Source organism: Perissodus microlepis, chromosome 13, assembly GCF_051167445.1.
Source record: "Perissodus microlepis isolate ML-2025 ecotype Zambia chromosome 13, ASM5116744v1, whole genome shotgun sequence".
NCBI lineage: Eukaryota > Metazoa > Chordata > Actinopteri > Cichliformes > Cichlidae > Perissodus > Perissodus microlepis.
The window spans coordinates 10,702,382-10,723,464 of NC_140473.1; the positions used below are offsets into that span (position 1 = coordinate 10,702,382).

Below are 21,083 nucleotides of genomic sequence, written 5' to 3' on the forward strand. Positions count from 1 at the left end.
GGAGCCTGTCATACCACCACCAGGAGCCCCCTCACATCAAAAGGATGGTCTGTGCAGAGCCAAGCATGCAGTGGAGTGGGAGGGGGGGATTAAACAGCCTGTTTAATAAATAAACAGCTTAGCGCTTCCATAACTAGATCTCCACAGAACAACAGCTGATTAAGACTAAAGATCTTCACACAGCAGAGGGCAAATAGAGGAGGGACTTTCAAAGGAAGTACAGTATAGATAGCACAGAGCTGTGTTGTTGTTCTCCGAGTCCTCTGCATGCCCCCTGAGTACTGCCATATTCTGAAAGGGCCTCTGCTCTCTTGTCAGGAGTTCTGACATTTTCTGTGCATTGTAGATAACCTTTAAGGTCAGCTTCCATTTTAGCAATATAAACAAAAGCTCTTTAGCGTGGAAGTCACATCTCCCCGATCCCGATGTTTGCCTGGGATTTTTTTCTAAAAAAAAAATCTCTTTCTGTCTCTGTTGAATGTGCATCATTTTGAGTATGCGTTCACGGTCATGCAGGTACTATGCTTATGTACACGTGCTTGACCTATTTCTGCACTTGAACTGGAGCAAGAAAACAAATTCTGTGCCCCAAACATCGTGACACAGAGGAATCAGGAACAAGTTATCCAAGGCCATTGTGGTGAGACAAACAGATTTGTCAGGGAAAGTTAATGCTAATTGACACCCTCTCTCACGCCTCCATATTCCCGAAGACTCAGTCACCACTGACAGATGATGGCAGAACAGGGAGGTTGGGTGTAGTAGAGGTGTGCAGGGGGTACCTCAGACGCTTGGAAAGAAAAATGAGAGATCACACTGCGCTGACAGTCCAATCCCTCAGTCCGGCCCATTAGCCACAACAGAATTTCTGCACCGATAGTGTGTCGTAGGTACCACCCATAAACAAACTGGTGCCCACCGTGGGCCACGAGGTCACCCAGCATGATAGAGGTTATTAAGTGCTGCTTCTGTTTGCACATCAATCACAGCCGTGCGACCTGGGTTTAAATGGATTATTCCTTCCACGGAGGAGACACCTCTCAACGTCTCACAGGATCAGTGCCAAGAGTCCAACTACCTCGACTTAGAGAGGTCATTTTCTCTTTTGCAATCCTTTTGTTTTCTGTCCTTCCTCCTATGCATCCTCTTGTCTCTAGTTCTCCCTGACAAGTCTGTCTTATTAGCCATACAAGGAAAATCATATGAAAAAACAACTATTTTCAGATGCATTTTAGACTTTTGCACCTTGTGCAGATCAGGTCTTAGGCAGTGCTGAAAAAGCACTTTTCAACAACCCCATAATGAGGCATGCAGTTTATAAGCAAGGACATGTATATTACTTCTGCTGTTTGCTGGATAAGAAGCCATTGCACACATGTATTTATAACGCTATCAAAAGAATCAGAGGCGCTTGATGTGGCAAAGCTGCTTCTCTTCTTTGGACAAATATCTTCCTGTTTACTGCTAACCCTTCACCTCTGGCTCATCTGTCTCTGTAACTGATCCGAGATTTGTTGACAAAGGACTTTTAGCACTGACTGGTGGCTTTGGGAGATATGTGGATGTAATCTACCAAAGCTCTACTGGTATGTCCACACTGCCATCCCGCTGTACCGTCCAGATCAAAGGTGTCAAGCAGCTAAGATTTTTTTTCTCTAACCAGCATCATGGTCTGGCTCTCTTTATCCCTGTCTAGGATTAGGAGGGCTGGAGACATTCATGCACCTTATCTTTAAACAGTGATTGCTTGCTGCTAGCTTGCCAGAAATGGCCCAGGCAGGTTCCCCCTTCTCTCAAAATACATGAAGCCTAATCTAGCTGGGTTTTGGTATTTCAAGGCACATACAGTAGGAGCAATATGTTGTATCAGTGGGCAGCAGAGTGTGTGCTCAAAGAAAGCAAGATCTCCGTGGCCCAATGTGCATTTGTTCTCAGCACTTTTTTCCCTTCAATTTTCACAGATGATAAGCCAAATGTAAAAACACCTCCCACCCACAGGACAATAGATTTAAGGGTTTGTGAAACTTGTTCGAGCATTAAACTTTTTCATTCCACAAACTTCTCAGAATGTTTTTACAAAGTAAAACGTCGGGTGTTAATTTTAGCATGTAGGACAAAGCATGCTATCACCTACATGGATTATTTCCAAGGAAGGTCATCAGCTGTTGTGCTCTGCCCTCTTTCTTCTCACCTCTTTCCCCCCCTCCCCTGCCTCTCTTCCTCACATTACACCCTCCCATCCCTCTTTGTCTCTGTCTCCTTCTGTGGGATGCAAAGTCGGTCATGGTCACAGCCCTGCTGTCGTGTCCCAGTGTTGGTGTAGGAGCAGCTCCGGGCCATTTGACACCCACGCAATGGCGTCTAGAGTCCTGGGGCTCTACTCTGTCCTCCACCCCGGGTCAACTCACCTCTCCACTGGGCCCTGATGGGGTGACTACCCTGTTCCCCCGCTCACTTTTCAGATGAACGCACAGCATTGATGCCTCCAACTAGAGCAGAGCTCAGCTGTGCTACGCTTAATGATTTTCTACTGTTCAAACCACATCCACCTAATCTACATTGTTTTATACTGAGCTTAAATGATTCCAGCCTGCCTGTCTCTTATTACAGCTATCTTTAATAATAGCACTAAAGCTATCAACATTTTATTGAAAACAACAGCAATAAAAAGTCCTTTTTTTAATAAAAAATACTATTAAGATATTTCAAGGAAAGCTGTGAGGCGTTATCTTGCCAAAGACCTTTAAAACAAGTACAGATCACTGTTCTAAGCATAATATAATAAGAAGAAGAATCAGGAAAAAAAACTGTATTGATCCCTGCAGGGAAATTGCTTTATTACTGTTGTTAAAAATACAGCTATGAAAGGAGCAATTACATGTTACAAAAAGAGAAAAATGGAGCTGAGAAGTAATAACACTAATTAAAAAAAATACACAATACTTAACTAGAAATGTATACCTGGTGATTCAGAATATTACGCATGGTCAAACATTCGCATGTTTGTTTTGTGCTTGTTTTTTTTGCGCTGGGGTAGTTTACTGTCATTCCAACACCTGTGGTGAGTTTGCCAGCCCCAGCTAACTCAGCCTCGGGCTATATACAGCTTTAAGGTAGACAGCTCATCAAAATGAATGACGAGTGTTGAGACATGAACTTGACCAGCTACAGCTGTGGAGAAGGAGAGTGGAACCAACAATACAGTTTCTGCCTCAAGGGGAGAAAACCTGCACTTTCTGTATTTGTGACGAATTCAAACATCATACAGCCTCAGTTTATCAGACTTCACCATTTCTGTTATCTGTTGGCACCATATCCTTGGAAATAAAAAAATAAAAAAATCAGAAGACTAGGTGCTAAAAAGAGAGAGAGAGAGAGAGAGAGAAAGAAACACTAGAAATAATGAAGCCCTAAAATAACAGCAGGCTGTGGTATTCTCTGCACAATATAAGCCCACTCAGGAAAAACAAAAGTGGTGTGATCTGCAGTGTGCGCCTACAAGGCTACCCATGCATTTGCAAATAAAGAATGGGAATGTAACATAGCCCGGACATGTATTCAACTTGTTGACTTTCTACTGCTCACTTTATCAGGTGATGCATCCACTTCTCACCACAGGAAAAAACACCTTAGCTGCACAAGTTTGTTGCAAAAGTTAACTCTGAAAGTTGAGTTAAAGTAAATTTAGGATGTGAAAGAGCTGCCATGCTGGCAACAGTCAGAGCAATGGGCCTGCTTGTTCTTAAAGCCAAAATTTCCCCTAAGGCAGAGTACACATTTATATATTTTTTTTCCTCCCATGTTACAGTTGAGTGGATATTTTTGACCACGAACTTCTATTTTCCAACTGTTACAGAGTTGACTGCGATTGAGATGGGAGCTTTTTTTTAGCATTCTGAACAGAATATCTGAATTTTTAGCTTTAACATCAAACTCAAGGGACTTTCTTTCGTTTTTAGCTTCATGTAAAATACACAACCTACTATATGCCTGAAAAATCACATAAGGACTTGTGCAAGAAGTGCTTTTTGCATATGACCAGTGTCTCCACCCTTTAAGAAAGGGTGGAGATCCTGTCGATTGGCTACATCAAAGCAAGTGTGCACATGCGCAAGCTGGATGTAACTTGCTGGATGGGGATAAAAATAAAGCTTTAACTAAAAGGAAATTAGAAGGAAATTAAGCAGTCCTTCTCAAACAGTTCAATGATGCTGCTTTAAGTCAAAGGCATGAAATTACTGGATGAACACTTGGCTTGTAGCTGCTATAGTGTCAACATTGTTGACTGCATATCCCAATGTTACACAATAGTGTTGTTGTGTCCTTTTATTTACACGGTACATGCACGTTTCTCTCCCCTCTCCTCTCCTCGCCCTGTGCCCGGTGATGAAGTAGAGAAGCCTTCAGCAGAAATAACACTGCGCCACCTGAGCCCTCATCAGCGGCGCTGTGCTGCACATATCCCATTAGTGCACCTCACTAAGACAAATCTCCCAAAGCCGAGCATATTCCCAGCATAGGTGAGAGCCGAGCCAAGTAGAGCAGGGACCCTGGAGGGCCCACCATCACTGCGCCCGACGCCAGCTGCCCGCCACCTGACAGATTGGTTTTTCCTGAACTCTCAACACAGCAAATGGCAAAAAAATGAGAAGGAGGTGTTGAGAGGAGAAGATGGAGAAGTAAAACACTGAACTCTGTCATTTTGTGCGTACTTGAGCATATAAAAGAGTCAGAGCTGAACATCATTCAGGAAGCGGGGTTGTGTCGACTCCTGCTGTGACTCGCAGGTCTGAGAGAGACTCTTTTGGACGTGTGGACTGAGAGTTTTTCTGTCTCGCTGTTTCAACGTACGTGGCCAGGCTGAAATGGACAAAGAGAGGAGAGGTGGTGAAAGTTAAAAGTTGCAGAAGGAGACAAATGATGAGAGAGCTCTCGAAATGCTGCCATTGACCTTGATGTTGCAGTTGAGCAGGGTCGTTCTGCCAGGCTGCCCTCAGCTGCTCTGACACCTTTTACAGGCTTTCCATCTAAATCTCTGTCCAACATAGACTACCAAGTCTATCATTTCACCTTCCTGTTACTGTTTTCATTATTTCTCCAGCTAACTGCTCTCTCTGCCCCTCTTTTCTTCTCCGCTATGATTAATAGGTATAGCTCTCGAATCAATAAAGCATTTGTAGAAACTCCACATAGAATAGATTAAACGTACTCAGTGCCATCCACACTTCTGGTGACCAGCATGTACTATTATCGAGATTTAGACCTGTTTTTAGCTCCAAATATAATGTGTGCCTGTTTATCTCTCTCTTAAGATGAATAGAGCTAGAGCACAAAGGCAGTTATTTACAATTTTAACAATTTACTTATTTGTTTCATTTGTTTGTGTTCTACTTCTCCGACGCCTCTCTTTTTTCTCCTGCGGTTTCCTAAACAGCTGGTGTTTTCTTTGTGGATCTATTTTTTTTAAGCTTTCTTGTCATCTACACATCTGTTGGCTTGTGTTACTTGATCTGTTGTTACTCCTTCATAGGTGTGGTAGCACTTTTCCAAAAGGTAACATTTAAACAAAAAAGAAATGATATCACTGGAAAGGTTAAGTGTGCTTGGGAGACAGGGAGAGCCAGGTGACCTGCAGACCGATTTGGCATTCTGGATTAGGTTCTGAGCACGCAGCTCTCGGGGCATCTTTTGAAGGACAGGAGCTGTGAACGGGGCTGTGCACTGTCTGCAGACACTGTCTAACAGAGCCATAGAAGCAGACTGGCTGTCACTGCTGGCCAGCATGCAGCTCACATCTTGCTTCACCCAGAGCTTGAACAGGAGCTCAGCAAGGGCTCAGCAGCGAGTCAACCCCTCTTCTCTCCTCGGTGTAATTCGGCCACTCCTGTCAAGCTGTGGAAGGGGAGGGAAAGAGAAGCAGTAAGGAAAAGAGACATCAGCAGCAGTCAGATGGGTGAAGGTGGTAGGGTTAAAGCACTGCACACTATATCTTGACTGTCAAGGCAGTTGATGTGAAGCATTTAGAGAATAGTTATTGAGAAACTGTGACAGCAGGTGGTCTGAGAGAGCGCGATGAAAGAGTAGAGGAAATGCAAGGTTAGCGATTTCTGGCTTTTAATTTTTCTTTACATCTGACTTAAATGATAGAAGTTGTTGCAGTGCTTATAAGGCTGTTTCATAGGTCATAGCGCGCTACAGTCATGGCAGTGACCCAGGACAGGAACAGTGTTTGAAAATGTGGCATGTTCAATACCCGGCAGGCTACAAGAATGGCTTGGCTCTTGTATCAGTTTATGTGGGTTGAAATTGAAGTCCTGACCTCTTTCGTTAGACTATGACACCGTCTCCCATAACCTGTTGTGCCTTACAGAGGTCAGGGGTTGTACAATAGATGAGCGACTAGTTTTTAATCTTGAAGAGGGTCACTGTGACAGAAAAAATTAAGCTGTGTTTATCTGTTAGCTTGTGGTCTTTGAATTAGACATATTGAACTGTAAAGGTTGTACTCACAGAGCAGCAAACTAACTTGTGCATTTGTGCAGAGGATCTAAAATCAATGTGCCTGAGTCAAGTAGTGTGAACGACACAGACAAACAAACTAAACTATTATTACTTTGAAATGAAGAGAGCTGAAACACTGCTCTATAGCAGATTGTCAGCTCTTTTGGTAATGGCATATACTGTCTACTCTTTAGCTCTTAGCAAGGCTGGCCCGAAGGGTTTTATAGTCAATAGCTCATTCTAAGTGTTTGCACTTGGGAAGTTGTCTACAGTGGAAGCAAATGATCCTGAGATCAGCATCTAGCAAAGCCTTCCCTTATTAAAAATTAATAAAGTTACAATCTTTTTTTTCCATCGATACAATCACAACAGCTTGCACAGTTGTTGTGATTAATACAACCACATTGCTTGTTAGCCACGCTGCCTTTATGGTTACTCTGGCATGCGGGTAAAATAAGGTCGCTTAAAAGTTCATACGTTTAAGTGTAATTGTTCCCATCAAGACAAAATCCTAATCAGTTCTGCTTGAAGTGAGGGTTTGAATAGGGCTTTATACTTCCAGATGATGCTTGCAGATGTGTCTTTACATGTAGCTTGTATTTGCTCTCCTCACCCTCCAGAAATAGCACTTCTTTTCACCCTGCATCTGGCAACAAGCTTCTACAGCAGTTGAACGGACAGCTGTGCTCATCTGCCAGTGCCGAGCAGATTGTGCTGTTTTCTATTGATTTAAGGAGAAATGCCATTACCTTTGGAGATATCCGTTTCTGTTTGTTTGCCTGTCTGTTTTTGTCTCCCTCTGGTATCTGCATGTTGTATACAACAGGTATTGACACTTCTTTTTTGTTTTCCTTTTTTATGTCTAGGCTTTCCCAATGAGCCTGCAGCTGACATTGCTTTGAAAACAGTAAAACGCTGGATCGAAGACAATCCTGATAAGGTAGGACACGCCTGCATGATTCATGTTGTCGATCTGAGGTCACTTCCTCATTTGTGAAGTAACCGCCTATTTCTCACGTTCGCCGATTTGCTGTGACCTGAGATGATTGGACCACAGCAGAAACACTGAACTCCAATTGTCATGCGTCTCTGTTTCAGACAGACATCTTATCCACCTGCCTTGCTTGGTCTGCATGCATATCAAATTAAAAGCCAGTCTGTGTCTAATCGGGTCTTAAATGGTCTGTTGACTGTTTAATTGGTCAGTGCTGGGAAGAGCTGTCAAACCCAGAAGAACATAAACACATCAGATGGAATAATCTCAAATTGTTATTTGTTTTAGATAAATTATAATCACGCCTTCCAAGAACTGAAGGCTCAGATGCAGATCTGCCGTACTATCACATTTTCTCTGGTCAAAAACACAAATTCACACGTTTATCTTAAACGAACGGTAAAATCTTGAAAGCAGACAATCATCTTCAATTTTTATCTGTTGCGTCTCTTGTCATTTGCAATGACCGTAATACATCCATTTGCATTGTGCAGAGCTAAAATGTATGCCACATTTGTAAGAAAAATCTTTACCGCCAAGGTTATTTTACTCGCTGAGAAAAACACTGATATGCTCGCTGACAGAGCTCCTACTTCACGCTTTCAACACACTGTGGACTTGATGTCAGATAGGAACCGATTATCAAGTTGTAATCTTGTTTTGTGAAATTTTAAGTTCTTCACCCAGGGTGCTATCGCCTTTATAAAGTACTTTATTAATTGCTAATGTGTTAGTACTAATTAACAGGGTCAAAATCCATGAGACTGTTGTAAAATAATAACTCAGGAGATAGCTGCATGTGGCTTTTATGGCGGTGGTTTACATGCATCGTGACTTACAAGTGATATTTAACAGATTAATATATATTTAGTCCACAATGATAAAAAAAATTTGTAGTTGTCAGGAGACTGTTTAAGACTTTGCAGAACATTTGCCAGCTTGTGAGTCAGTGAGTGATGCTAACCTTTGGGGGTCGTCTCTGTTTACTGTGGTACTGTTTATATCTGTCACTTTGGATTGAGGTGTTTTATAGAGCTCACAGCTTGATGTGCTGCAGCATCCTTCAGCCGGTATTATGGATGTTCACAACAAGCAGCCAAACGATACGGACTTGCTTGATTATTTTGCCGTTGTTGTGCACTTGCGCTCTGCCTGATGATTCCTGTAGCATGTAGTTGGGGAATCCATCAAGCCTCTGGCAGAAAGAAGGTTTCCACCAGGTTATTGCTGACTGTAAATAACAAGCTAATGTTCAAAGCTGACTTTCGTAGTCGTGATGTTCCAAGTTTGAAATGTTTTACAAGTGATGGAGGGGGCGTGAGAGACATCTGCGGAGGCTTTCCTTAGCAGTATTTGGCAAAATACTGCGGAGGCTTTCCTTAGCAGTATTTGGCAAAACTGTGAGCACAGTCTGTAGATCTTCAACTCTAACTAAACCAAGAGTGATCTTTTAATAAGATCTGGGAGAATATAGCGATATATTTTACCCAGAAGCACAGCATAACATGCACGTGCACAGGAGGGCTTCCTTGCAGATTCAGATTCATTCACGGTTGCCTGGCGTTTTGTTAATCTTCGTGTACCACAAAGAAGGATGCATGATGTGATTATGTTTTTTATTTTGTTTGTTTGAAGAGCTCAGGAAGAATCCAAATACATGTCTAATAGAATTCTCAATGCTCAAAGGAAAAGCATGTGAGCATTTTGAAGTGCAGTAAATCTTAAGATGAATACCTCTGGATTTGTTTTCTATGTTTAGAAAAGCAATTTATCACTGTAACATTTACTCAATAGACACACCCAGTGTTGGCATGATTGATAATTGATATGATTCAGTTTTTAGGTGCTGTCAACTCGAAAATTGTGAATGGGCAGTTGTTTACCATGCATAAAGACATTCTCAATCAAAGTCTTGAAAGTACAGTATTCTACAAGTTGTTTCGCTTTCTCAGTTTCGCTTCAAAGGCAATCCAGAGGTTGTGTGCAAAGTTGCATGCGATGCCATCGAAGGTTCAGCGTTTCTACTGTGGCTCGCATCACTGATTGTTGAAGGTTTTGCGAACAAGAATGAAAGGTTTGGATCCCATTTTATGATGCGTGGAACAAAAGGGCTAGATCGCGCTGCCGGCTCATCTGCAGCTCTGTACGCTCAGTCTGTGTTGTAGGCGTCTACAGAGACAAGTCATCTCGGGGCCATGTTTTGTAGAAGATACCATGTGGCTGAATTTTAGCACAGTGGGTTGGCTGAGCGTCTAACGCGGCGAGGGTAACAGTGTAGACGGCAACCACTTTATAGGCATTCGAATCTGGCAGGTTTTAGTCACAAACACCTATTGATCTGTAATTGTCCACATAGAGGTCTGAGAACACAGTAACGTCAGGTGGCAGAAGACTTTGTGTGCGTACGGTGTGTGTGTGTATGTGTGGGTGTGTGCAGGGCTTGATGGGAAGATAGAATGAAAAGAAAACAAAGGACGGGACACTGTGTGATTGATTAACAGAAAGTTTATCTACCGGGCCAGCAAAGTGTAGCCCTAATGCACTCAGCCACACAAAGGCCCCAATTCGAGATTGAAACTCACTCTTGAAAGCACCTAGACTTCCATTGTGGAGGAATAAACAGCCTCAATGTGGTCAGGGAGAACAGATCCTTTAATCTAGAGATACTTGAGTGCTGAACTGATTCTTTAGATCATAACAGATGAAAGAATAAGGGGCTCAGTCCCTGCTTCCCCGTATATTCCATGTGAATTAATGAAACAGAATTTGTATTTGTAAACAACAGACCATACGGCTCTAATGACTTCAAAAAGTACATAAGGGGCCGAGGCAGTGACATCCTAGAGAACCTCTCCTCCATATGGCCTTTGAGCGGTTTCCCCCCGGCTCACAGCAGACATGCCTCTCCACTCATCTGGCTTTGGTTTATTTCTCATTTTCAGATCTAATTTGGTTTAATTCAGGCTTACATAGGTTTAATCTGCAGATGAAAAATGCGGTCTGACACTTTATTTGGCTGCCACGGATGTGCTCTGGATAGCCAAGCTTTTTAATGAAGCGTTTCGAGGGCCCCGCAGCCCAGCATTACTGACATAGTCTGAACACTTGAGACAGATTGAGAGTCTGTAATAAGCTCTGCTGCACTGTGCTGCTCAGGACAGAATTGATGTGTAGAGATTTCACCTTTCAACATTACTCTGGTTTGGGCTTTAGTATTAAGCACTCCACTGTGACAATGATGTTCCCAAAACAGGTGTTTACATCCTATTTCCTGTTCTGTCAATGATCTGTTTACCTTAGTAGCATTTGTCATTTAAGACACCTGATAATAAATTCCATCTCAAGCCAAGGCTGAAGACTCTGTGACAAATGTCAAGTGTCTGTTACGAATAAATGCAATATTTTGTATGCTTTGTATGGTGGTGGTTTTCTGTGTGAATGCGTATCAGCTTAGGAGCCTGTCTGGGTTTTGGCAGATGGAGCTGCAACATGACAACTTTGAGGCGTTCATTGTCATTCAGTTGAATAAGATGGATGGTTGCTGTTACGATGGCTATATTGTGTGGTTCATATTTAGAAAATCTAAACGTTGCGACCATTTTTATCTGGCATGCTGGGTAAGCAGACAGTATATTAAATATATGGTGCTTGCTTATTGTCTCCTATACGTGACAGTTATGATGGTAATGAATTCCCCAAGGAGAGACCAAAAAAATAGAGACAGAGTTTTCGTTCCATTAGCCTCATCCAGTCAGCTTTTTTTTTTTAAATATCAGAGAAGATCCATTTTATTCGACTTTCTAAAAGGCTGAAACAGGGGAACAGATTTAAAATAAATGATCGCTTTATCAGTTGTGAGAAATTTGAGCTTTTTTATAATAAGATAATACCAACTCCTTTATCAAAATCACCGATATCAATAAGCTTTCATTTAGTGTGTGAAAGACAGGCTGAATAATGATGTTAGTATTGTTTGTGTCTACATATATGTGTATATTAGTCTTGTTTACATATCATATAATGAAGGAAAAAATAGGCACATTGTGGGCCTCGATATCCATTTGAATAAGAGCCAAAGAAAATACAGCAGAAACAGTCATTTCAGCTTCAAGTTATGAACAAAGCCCTTTATGAGAAAATACTTTGAGACCCAAGAGCAATTGAAGCAAAAGCTGCTACTAAGTGGGATGGTACTTGAGCTCTGTGTTGCTGCATTGCCTCTTCATGGTGTTTTTTTATTGTCTGGTATCCAGTGAAAACTCTTTGCCAAATGATGCATCTGTAGTCGATGGTGATTTGCTCAAATTTGCTCCCTGCATGCCTTGAGGATGCTGATGTGCCACTGATGGGCTGTGCAACTGGCATAGTGTTCAAAGCCAGCGTGGTCTTTTGAAGTCAGCGTCTAGCCCCTTTGAATTGTTTGCTCTGACTGGGAGCATCAGGGAGACACGGCCTGATCAGAAGAACATGCCTAACCACTCAATTCTGCATCCACGTGATATACTGTCTCGTGTGGATGGAGGAGCTCAGGTTGACCTCCGAGAAAAGCATTCCTCCTCTATGCGTGTCTGTCAAACACCTGCAGATTTTCCCGGGAAAATGCTTTAGAGTGAGTATATGAATGCCTTAATAGTTTTCTCTCTGAGAGAATTACTTTACTGGCACCAGTGCTAATGCATACCATGTAGTCTAATACATTAGTGGCAGCTATTTGGACCACGGCAGTAGAATGGATCTTTTATGGCTTTTATGATCTGACAATTTTATTATCTCACTCACTCTGGATAATATGGCGTGTGCCCTTTGATTCCCTTGACCTCAGGTTGGTGAAGTTATATACTCCTAATTTCTGTGTTTAAATAGATTTAAGATGATACATTCAGTTTGTAAACCGACACTCTTCAAGGTTAATTTTTACATCTTTTGCTTTTAGCTCTGTTATCTGCAGAGCGAACCGCAGCTTTGATAAAGTCCTCTCGCTGTCAGGGATTTTTTTAAAAAAGTTTATTATGAAGATCAAATGTTACTGTATTTTCAGTGTTTATCTAAACGGTTGCATGAAGCTCTTACCATCAGAGAGAAATCCTTTTTCTGCACGAATGAGGATTAAGCCTATCATCTTTATCTCTGCCCAAAGACCAAGGTGTTGCTTTACTCCTGGTAATTGCAGAATGATCACCTTAGTCTCTGATGCAAGATGACTGAGAGTTTTCTGTACTGAGGGAGATTAATATTGAATTCTCCATTAATGTTCTGTCCCCACTTAGAGTCAAACGAATAATAAAGGAATAAATATAGCTCTACTCTACTCACAGAATTGATTGCATCTCACTCAGAAAGTAATGGATAAGCTGTTTGTGACGACTTAAGTACTTAAATCACCATGGCCATTAATGCACATTACAGAACTTATTAACAAGTAGCACCTTCTGCAATAATGCACACTTGTCTTTATGGGCTCTACCTATTTCTGAGGCTTAAAACAATGTTAACTCTTTATGCACGACTAGAAAGCCCTCAATGTTTTTGAAGTTGGAAACTGACGTCTTCCATAACCAGGTGCTCTTTTACACATGCACCAAGCCCACCAATAAACACAGCCCACTGCACTCTGACACATGGACAGTAAGATATGATGCCCTCTGAGTTCAGCTCTTTCTGGTCCTGTAGATACTGTAGTGCCACTCCATGCTTACTGTGCTGGAACAAGCTATCTTAATGACATGCTAATTGATTTAGTGTAGCGCAGATAGCGGTAGGCTGGCACACCGTGATAAAGCAAGAGTGGGTCGAGCTATTGGTTCAGAGGAGGACAGGAGACTCATCAAAGTCCAAGTAGTTCATTCGCTCTATTTGAAGACAATTTTACACCATGGCGCCCCATGCTGAAGCATGGAGACCTTTACCGTGGAGGTGCTTTGTCTGTGTATGTGTGTTTGCAGTGTTAGGAGTAAGCTGGGTCGTGTACTGCAAATTCAGACGATGACAAAAACAACAACAAAATCGTCGGCTGTGTTGTCACAAGAACGCTCATTACAGACGATAATTACGTAGTCTATCTGTGACCTGCAGAAAAGGATGGGAAACACTGTGACTACTCCACTGTCCTCTCACTCACTAGTGCTGATACTGAGCCGTGAAGTCTGGAACACACAAATAACCTTGCTTAGCATTGCTTCTGTAATGAAGTGTGTGCCGATACTGCAAAAGAGTGGATGTGGACAGTAAAGCATCCAACTTGTAAAACAGTTGCATGCATTTGCATTGTATATAGCAAGTCTGAATTCTTAAAATCAGATGTTAATGGGATACATATTATTTAAGCAGTTCATTATCTCCTGCAACTCTGTGTAAGCATATACAGTACGTTCACTATATTTGGGGGGCATCTATATATATGGAGGTGGTGCAGGCTGTCTGCCAGTTGCAAGGTTGTTGGCTTGATGTCTAACTATCCTTGGGCAAGACAAAGGACCCTGAGTTGTCCAAAATACATTCATCACAGCATGAGTGTGGCTTGTAATTAAAAGGGCTTTGAGTGTTGGTTTAGAGTAGAAAAGCACAATTTAAATACCAGTTCATCTACCAATTATATTTGGAGGACGAGAATGCAAATTTTAAAAGTTCTGAGATGTAGCAAGGCATAATAGTCCATAATTAAATATAGCAAACATACCTTGCTTTGATACAGTAAGCAACATCATTACCCAACTACCAGAAGGAGAGAAAGATCGCTGATTTGTACTCGGTAAGCTAATTAATTTCAGCAGCTTAACTGTTTGTAGTTATCAGGTTGGTATGCTTTCTTTTTTTTGTATTAGCATACTTATGTATTATGTTCTATAAACAAAAGTATAGTCTTAAAAACTATCATAAAAGAAATAAAAGATGCTGGACATTGGTTGCTTGCACCATGTGGCAACATGTGAGTTAATGTACTGCAGCATTTAGTCGAGGGTTCAGACACTGAAAGGCAAGAGCTAAGCACCTAACAATGTTCAACCTTCTTGTTCAAATATTTGTAGCTGCATGAGTTCACTGCTCTTTCGCCATTCACAGCTAGTCATTATCCACCATCCCATCAACAAACACGCTCTCACTGTGAGTATTGGGGTCCAGTTCTACAGGCAGCTGTGTGTCTGTTTCTGTATGAGCATCACATAAGCAGGCCTTCCCAGTGCTACCGATGTTGTAGGATTGGGGCTCGGTTCAGGGAGGAGGGTGGAGACCACCACAGTGATTACTTTAGCTGTTGCTGTGTGATTGCACGGTCTCTGGCATGTGATTAGGGGGAATGGGCCATATCTCTCACCATCTCAAAGGGGGATCAAATCAGCCTCAAAGCCTGGCTTCAGGCAGTGGTGCATTTGAAAGTCAATGTTTTATTTCTAAGCATAAATTACTTGATCAGGGCACTTTTTAGCCCAAGGTTGTATTCTGAAATAAGGTTTGCCACATTTAGAGAGATGGGAGAAGATCTAATGATTGCATATGTCATGTCACACGCGTCCCCATCGAGTCTATAGGTATAACAGAATTTCAAACTGAATCAACTGGCCTCACAAATAGTTTGCCTGTGTCTCAGTCACTTGTCTTTTCTGGTGGATTCAGTTAAATAAACCTATATTTAAATCTTTTGCAAAGCAGGAGTATACACAAGGATATTCAAGATAAGACTAACAAGGTCATTTTTTCAGCAATGGCCAATTGATTCGGTTAAGCGGAAAAGGGTGTCGGTGCTCTTCAAAGTTGTGTTAAAGGTTGACAGCGTGATTTAGTTCGAGTCATGCTGAGTTCGGTGGAGCTAATCCCTGATACAGTAAGCTTTCTTTGGGCAGCAGAAAGAAAGAAAGATGAAGAAAGCTATGGGTAGATCATGACGTGATGATGTCGTGCCTTTGAATATTAGGTGCTGAAATTATCCAGGTGTGTGACTGTTGTTGAACATCTCCATAGTGGTGATGGACAGAGAAATCTGTTTCTGTGGGTCCTCAACCAGCAAAGCAAGAGGAGTGGTGCATGCTGTAACTCGACAGGGCTACAGAAATCAGTCTCAGCAACATGGTACAGAATGGTAAAATGGGTGAACGGGAGGCACCAGCTGCGTGAAGGCTCTGTGACCACAATTTGGATGGTGGAAGATTTTATGTGCTCACTGTTCTTGTCAACAAAAATAAAAAATCCTAGATCTCAACATCCCATCTCACAGTTACCTGTTATGAAAAGTTTTACAACATTTTCTGTGAAATTTGTGAATTTTTTGTGAATTGTGTGACTGCAGAGAAGTAAAAACAAAGGTTGACGAAGCTCCGTCACAGTGTGTTTATACAACATAAATATGCAAATGAGCAAATAATTAAGCAAAGCTGCCTATTTATTTTATGTTTATAACAGCTTTGCATGTTAACAGTGCGACCCAAGCTTGAACCTTCTTCAGAGCTGTCTCCTCTTTGCCTTGTGCAACGTTCCTGGACCGGACACTATCCGCTGGCCTCCTGTATCCTCAGGCTGTCTAAAGTAATCAAAGGAGGGCAGCATTAATTGCTTGACCCTGGCAAGAAGCCAGGTGGTATGGGATGGGTCATCACCTGCCTAGGGAAAGGTTGCCCCTCATTTTTTTCATCGCCCATTCTTCCCCTCTTTCTTTCACTTCACCACCTGCCACAAGCAAACACCAGGAAGGTCTGGCTAGTTCTCTGTGGGGTACTGCAAAGTCACCCCAGCTAAACGCCCATCCTGTCTACCAAGCAACAGCCAACCTTAAAAAGTAATAACCTTCCATCCGAAATAATAGTTGACATTGGAATTGGGCATGCCCACTTTCCATGAACCTATTTCAGACAATGGCTCCAGTCCTATTACACAATGTCTGCCTCTGTACCCTGGCATAAACATCTTAGAGGGTGCTGTTCCAGGAAGGGTTGGGGTTTGTCTGACTTATGGCTGATGCATTCATCAAGCTCGTGCCAAGCCAATATCACACTGTCAGAAGGGAGCATGTGGCATTCTATCACCATGAGAGGCTGTGACAGAACAAGTCCTTTTCCATTACGCTCTCTCAGGACAATCTCTGATATTGCCTTTGTACTGCTCCATAATGCTGTTTATTTCAGTTGTTTGCACTGGTAGAATCCACTCGGCTTCTTTTCCCTTGCTCGGGCCTAATCAGTGTGAACCTCGTCGAATTTCGCTCTTGAGGAGTATAGAGCTCTCAAAATTGTTCTGTTGTGCCAACATTTTAATGTGGATTCTGAACTATATATCAATTTTAAATAAATAAAACAGACTAAATCTGATCTGCAACGCCCATCTGTGCAATTCATTACTGTTTTTAACTGTCTAAACTCCTCTTTCTCATTTACTCGGCTGACAAAGGATCTTTTCCGTCCTCGTCACAGATGTAATAGAGAGCATTTGATGTGCCCAACCTTTTCCCATCACTGTATTCTCTATGTTTCCTATTTTTCATTCAGTGGAGGCTGTTAAGAAGCTGTCGTCCTGTAGAGTGGTCCCCAGTACACTCCTGTGTTCTCCTCGCCTGAAGCACTGAATTACTATTTATGTGCTGAACTTTGACAGTACACCAGAGTCTGTCCCTGCTCAACCAGCATAACTAAAGCGGCGTAGCTATGAGGTTTTTTTTTTTACTTGTCTTCTGCTTTTATGACTTCCTCTTCGCTGAATAAAAGGTGGGCTGGAGTGGTTGTGCGGGGGGGTAGTGTGTGAAAGCATCCCATTGGACTCCTTAACAAAGGATTTGGCTTGCACATGCTGCACAATCAAGACAGAAATCTCTGCTTTGATTCACCTTCAGCTTTCTCCTAATGCATTGTTTATTACCGATGTCCAACACGAGCATGTTTCTGCAACAAATAAATTGGGTTTGCAGCTACTTTTTTAATCACTCCTAACAGTCTCTCCTGACTGCTGAAATGAAAATGTACCTCTTCGTGAAGTCATCGGATTAGATTTGTTCACAGTTAGGGGATGAAAAGCACACTCACTTGGTAATGTGAACACCACAGACAGAGTTTTTCATAAAAGCTTTGATGGACATCAAATCTAATCTGGAGGATACAGAGCCAAAGTATTCTGGCAAATCTGGTACAATTTTCTGCCTTTGATGCGCAGTAATTCTACTTTCTCATCCGAAGAGGGCAAACCTCAAACTGAGCAGACGAGATTTTCTCAGAGAATGAGGTTATGCTGCAGACATTCATTCTCCAATGGGAACTCTATTGATTATCTTGCATATCTGTCTGGCTATGAGATTTCTCAGCACTTTCGTGCCGGAGTTTTCTGTCAGATATCTGTCCTTCCTCGTAGAAAATTCAGTGTTATAAAAGCGTTGTAAGTTAAATGTCGAATCTCTTTTCTTCGGTGCTGAGAGAGACTGCTGCTACATTGCACGGTCACTTTTTAGCTAGCTGCTGTAAAAATTGTTTGAAATGTTACAAAAATAAAAAGCCGATGATGGGTTTTTTTACACTGCAGCATTAAAGGCAGTAAAAGAATCACTGAGAAATCCATATAGCGTATATGTGTTACATTACGTCAAAGGGGCAAACCTTTAAATGATGTTTGACAATGAATTCCTTTACATACACCCAGCAGATTTTCTAAAAATGCTTCTTTTTTAACTTTTAAAGAGGTTTTTTGTTGTTGTTTTTTTTACTTTTAAAGAATGTAAGTAACTTTTTGGTCCGTTGGGAAATGCTACAGGCAGTAACAAGCTTTAGATAAAACGGATTCATGGTGACAAACAAAGCCAGTCGAAATATATATAATCTACTGAGTAACATGTAATAATGAGGTCTCTGGGTATGCTGATAATGATATCAATTATACTGAGAACTGAAATTGTTAATAATTAGAAGTGTCTGTAGTACTCATAGTCAGCAGGTAAAAAAGCCTGTTATCAAGCTGATATGCTGATACCTACATTATATTGTGACAAATATCAGTGTGGGGTGTTAAGTGTTATCAGCCGGGTGCCCGTGTCTAATATTGTTGCTTAAGTGCAGCGAAGATTCTTATCAGCACCTGTGCTGTTGTTTGGGAACTGAGCTTATATCAGAGATAGTCAGGCAAAAGGTCTGAATGGTGTAGTTCAAAGCATTACAGGCATTAAATGTGCTGTCACATTCACAGACAAGCTCTTATACTGAGACGCTGTCCTCTCTTCCTGTATATCATTAAACAAGACTGGGCGTAATGAAGATAGGCAGACTGTCTGAGGCATGACCTTCAGAACACACAGAGCGCACTCGAACCTGCTCCGCTCTCCAAACACGCTGTTTTAGAAGTGGTCTGCTCTCCGTCTCTGACACATCCTCTTTGCATCTAATATCCTCTGATGTTTTCATAGCACACTGTTTATATAACACTGGCTCCAGACTGTAGAAAACAATTTACACAAGCCTTGTTTAAAAAAAAAGAAAAACTACAAACTGCAAAATAATTACCCACTTTGTGTTTGCCTCTGTTGAGGCAAACTGAATGACATTAAAGTATGAGCACCGGGTAGCTTTAGCACAGCCACTTTTCATCCTCTTCTGACAGAGAGACTGAGGGGGATCTCTAGAAGGCTTTGAGGTTTTTTTGTGCTGTTTGAGTCCTCTCAACATGACCTGATCAGACCCCATTCATGCTCTCTCCCTTCATCAGCCAGAGGTTGGACCGTACCCAGATTGAGCCTGTCTCATAATCACAGAGACTTCAGGGATACTATTGTCTAAACATGCTGCTAACAGAGGGCTCAATGGCTGCTCGTGATTTGGTTTTAGCAGCGAGAAGACTGTTTTTTTCTTTCTCTTTTGATGGCGCTAACAAAGACGTCATTCAGGATTAGGTGTAAGTATAGCCTTTACCTGAATGTACAGTATGTTTGTGCACATATGCATAATTATATACAATCCAGCCAGCTGTATTGCATTACACGACATTCATCGACATCGTACTGCAATACGAGCCGATTCTAAAATGGTCCAAGCATAGTGCCGCATCAATTTGAGTCATACCAACAAATCGTTTTTTGTTGTTGTGTTTTTTTCTCTTTTTTCAGGGTGATACTGAGCCTGTGCATCGTAGGCCTGTGAGGGCTGCAGCTGACAGCTTTGTGGTTTCTTCTGACAAAGGAGACTTATTTATGTCTCTCATCCTCTGTGCAGCCTCTCTGAAGGCCCATGCTACAAACCACAGAGGCTGCACAGCTCTTGACAGAGTATCTCACTACAAAGCCCTCACACTCATTTTTGACTGGCAGCAGCCAACCTTCAATTTCCCTGTCTCTATTGCCATGAAATCTGGCTCTTAGCAGGTTCTTGACATGTTTGATGTCTGGATTTTATGGTTGTGTTATGACTCTGCAACTAATCAGTGCCCTTGGATTTAGTAACGGCTCTCTGGATCATCGGGGGGGGGGTTTCCTTTAATTTGACATTATATATTTTTCTTTATTTTTGTTCACTTCAAAGGTTTGACTTTAAAGCAAGGGCACTGCATGATTTTACTTTTGTAGAGTCAGTAAGTATTGCCAGGTTTATTCTAATATTTGATAAATTGTTTCATATTCCAGTAATAAATGAGTCAAAAAGGCTCCTAGACGACACACTGAATGACTTAAGTGTAATAAAATTTGTCTCACCACCATACCTCAGTCTACCATTCATCTTGGGGTTGCAATTCCAGGAGGAGTTTTGAGAAGAAAATTAAAAAGAAAATTAAAAGAATTTCAATTAAGTGATTTGCTGAATTGGAGGGAAAACGTCAGTGATGTGGAAAAGGCTTTTAATCTTGGTGAGCCACCTCTTGTTCCATTAAGCTCATATCCCCTGCTTATCTCACTAATCATTCTTTCCAATGCCAGCAGTCTTGGCGATTTTTAATGAACCCATTATGTCCTGATTCAGTCCACCAGGACTGGCAGGCACACCGCACGCTCATGAAGTGGGCTGGAAACAATCAAAGTACAATCAGGCTCTTGGAATGATGCTATGGCCCTGTTAGAGATGGATCAACAGTAGAGCAGAGCGAGGCAGATATATCATTTGGCCTGTCACAGACATATATCAGTATCGGTGAAGTTTTATGTGCCTATAAGAGTTTGTGTTTTTTCTGCCTGCTGGAGGAAGAATGGCCTCAGAGTCAAACTGTTTACATCATTACAACGTTGCTACTTGACGACTGACACTTCCAGAGAGGCTGCGGTGAATCATCTCTGTGAGAGAAACTCCTACCACCCTTAACTATATAACAACAGTTTAATGTGTCATAGATATGAGCAGGAGATATGAGGAGTCCCGTACTGTAGATGATGATGATGATGAATAAATGGTATAAATGGACAGCCTTTGTCCAGCATTACTACTCTTTTTGAATTATTTTTTAATTCCAGGACTCTTTTCAGGCTTTACTGTTCACATTTCTGTTTATTTATCTCATACTGGCCTCAGTCTAAAACTAGCAGTTTTGGCCTATCTCTCTTAAAGGCCAGCAGCCATCTTTCTTCTGCCTAACCGGCAAACAGAAGATTTGAACAGGGGGTGAGTGGGGCTGCTGTGCTCACAGCCAGAGCTGTTTTCCCCGA

At 41.8% G+C, this 21,083-nt stretch overlaps 1 protein-coding gene across 1 annotated transcript in view; it reads left to right on the forward strand.

The window, feature by feature from the left end:
- The window catches only part of macrod2 (mono-ADP ribosylhydrolase 2), a 409,617-nt gene that overhangs the window by 311,834 nt on the left and 76,700 nt on the right, over positions 1-21,083 (forward strand). The window contains exon 8 of the mRNA XM_084948980.1: positions 7,368-7,441. Coding sequence (XP_084805106.1) covers positions 7,368-7,441 — 74 coding nt within the window. The remainder of the gene's footprint in view (positions 1-7,367; positions 7,442-21,083) is intronic.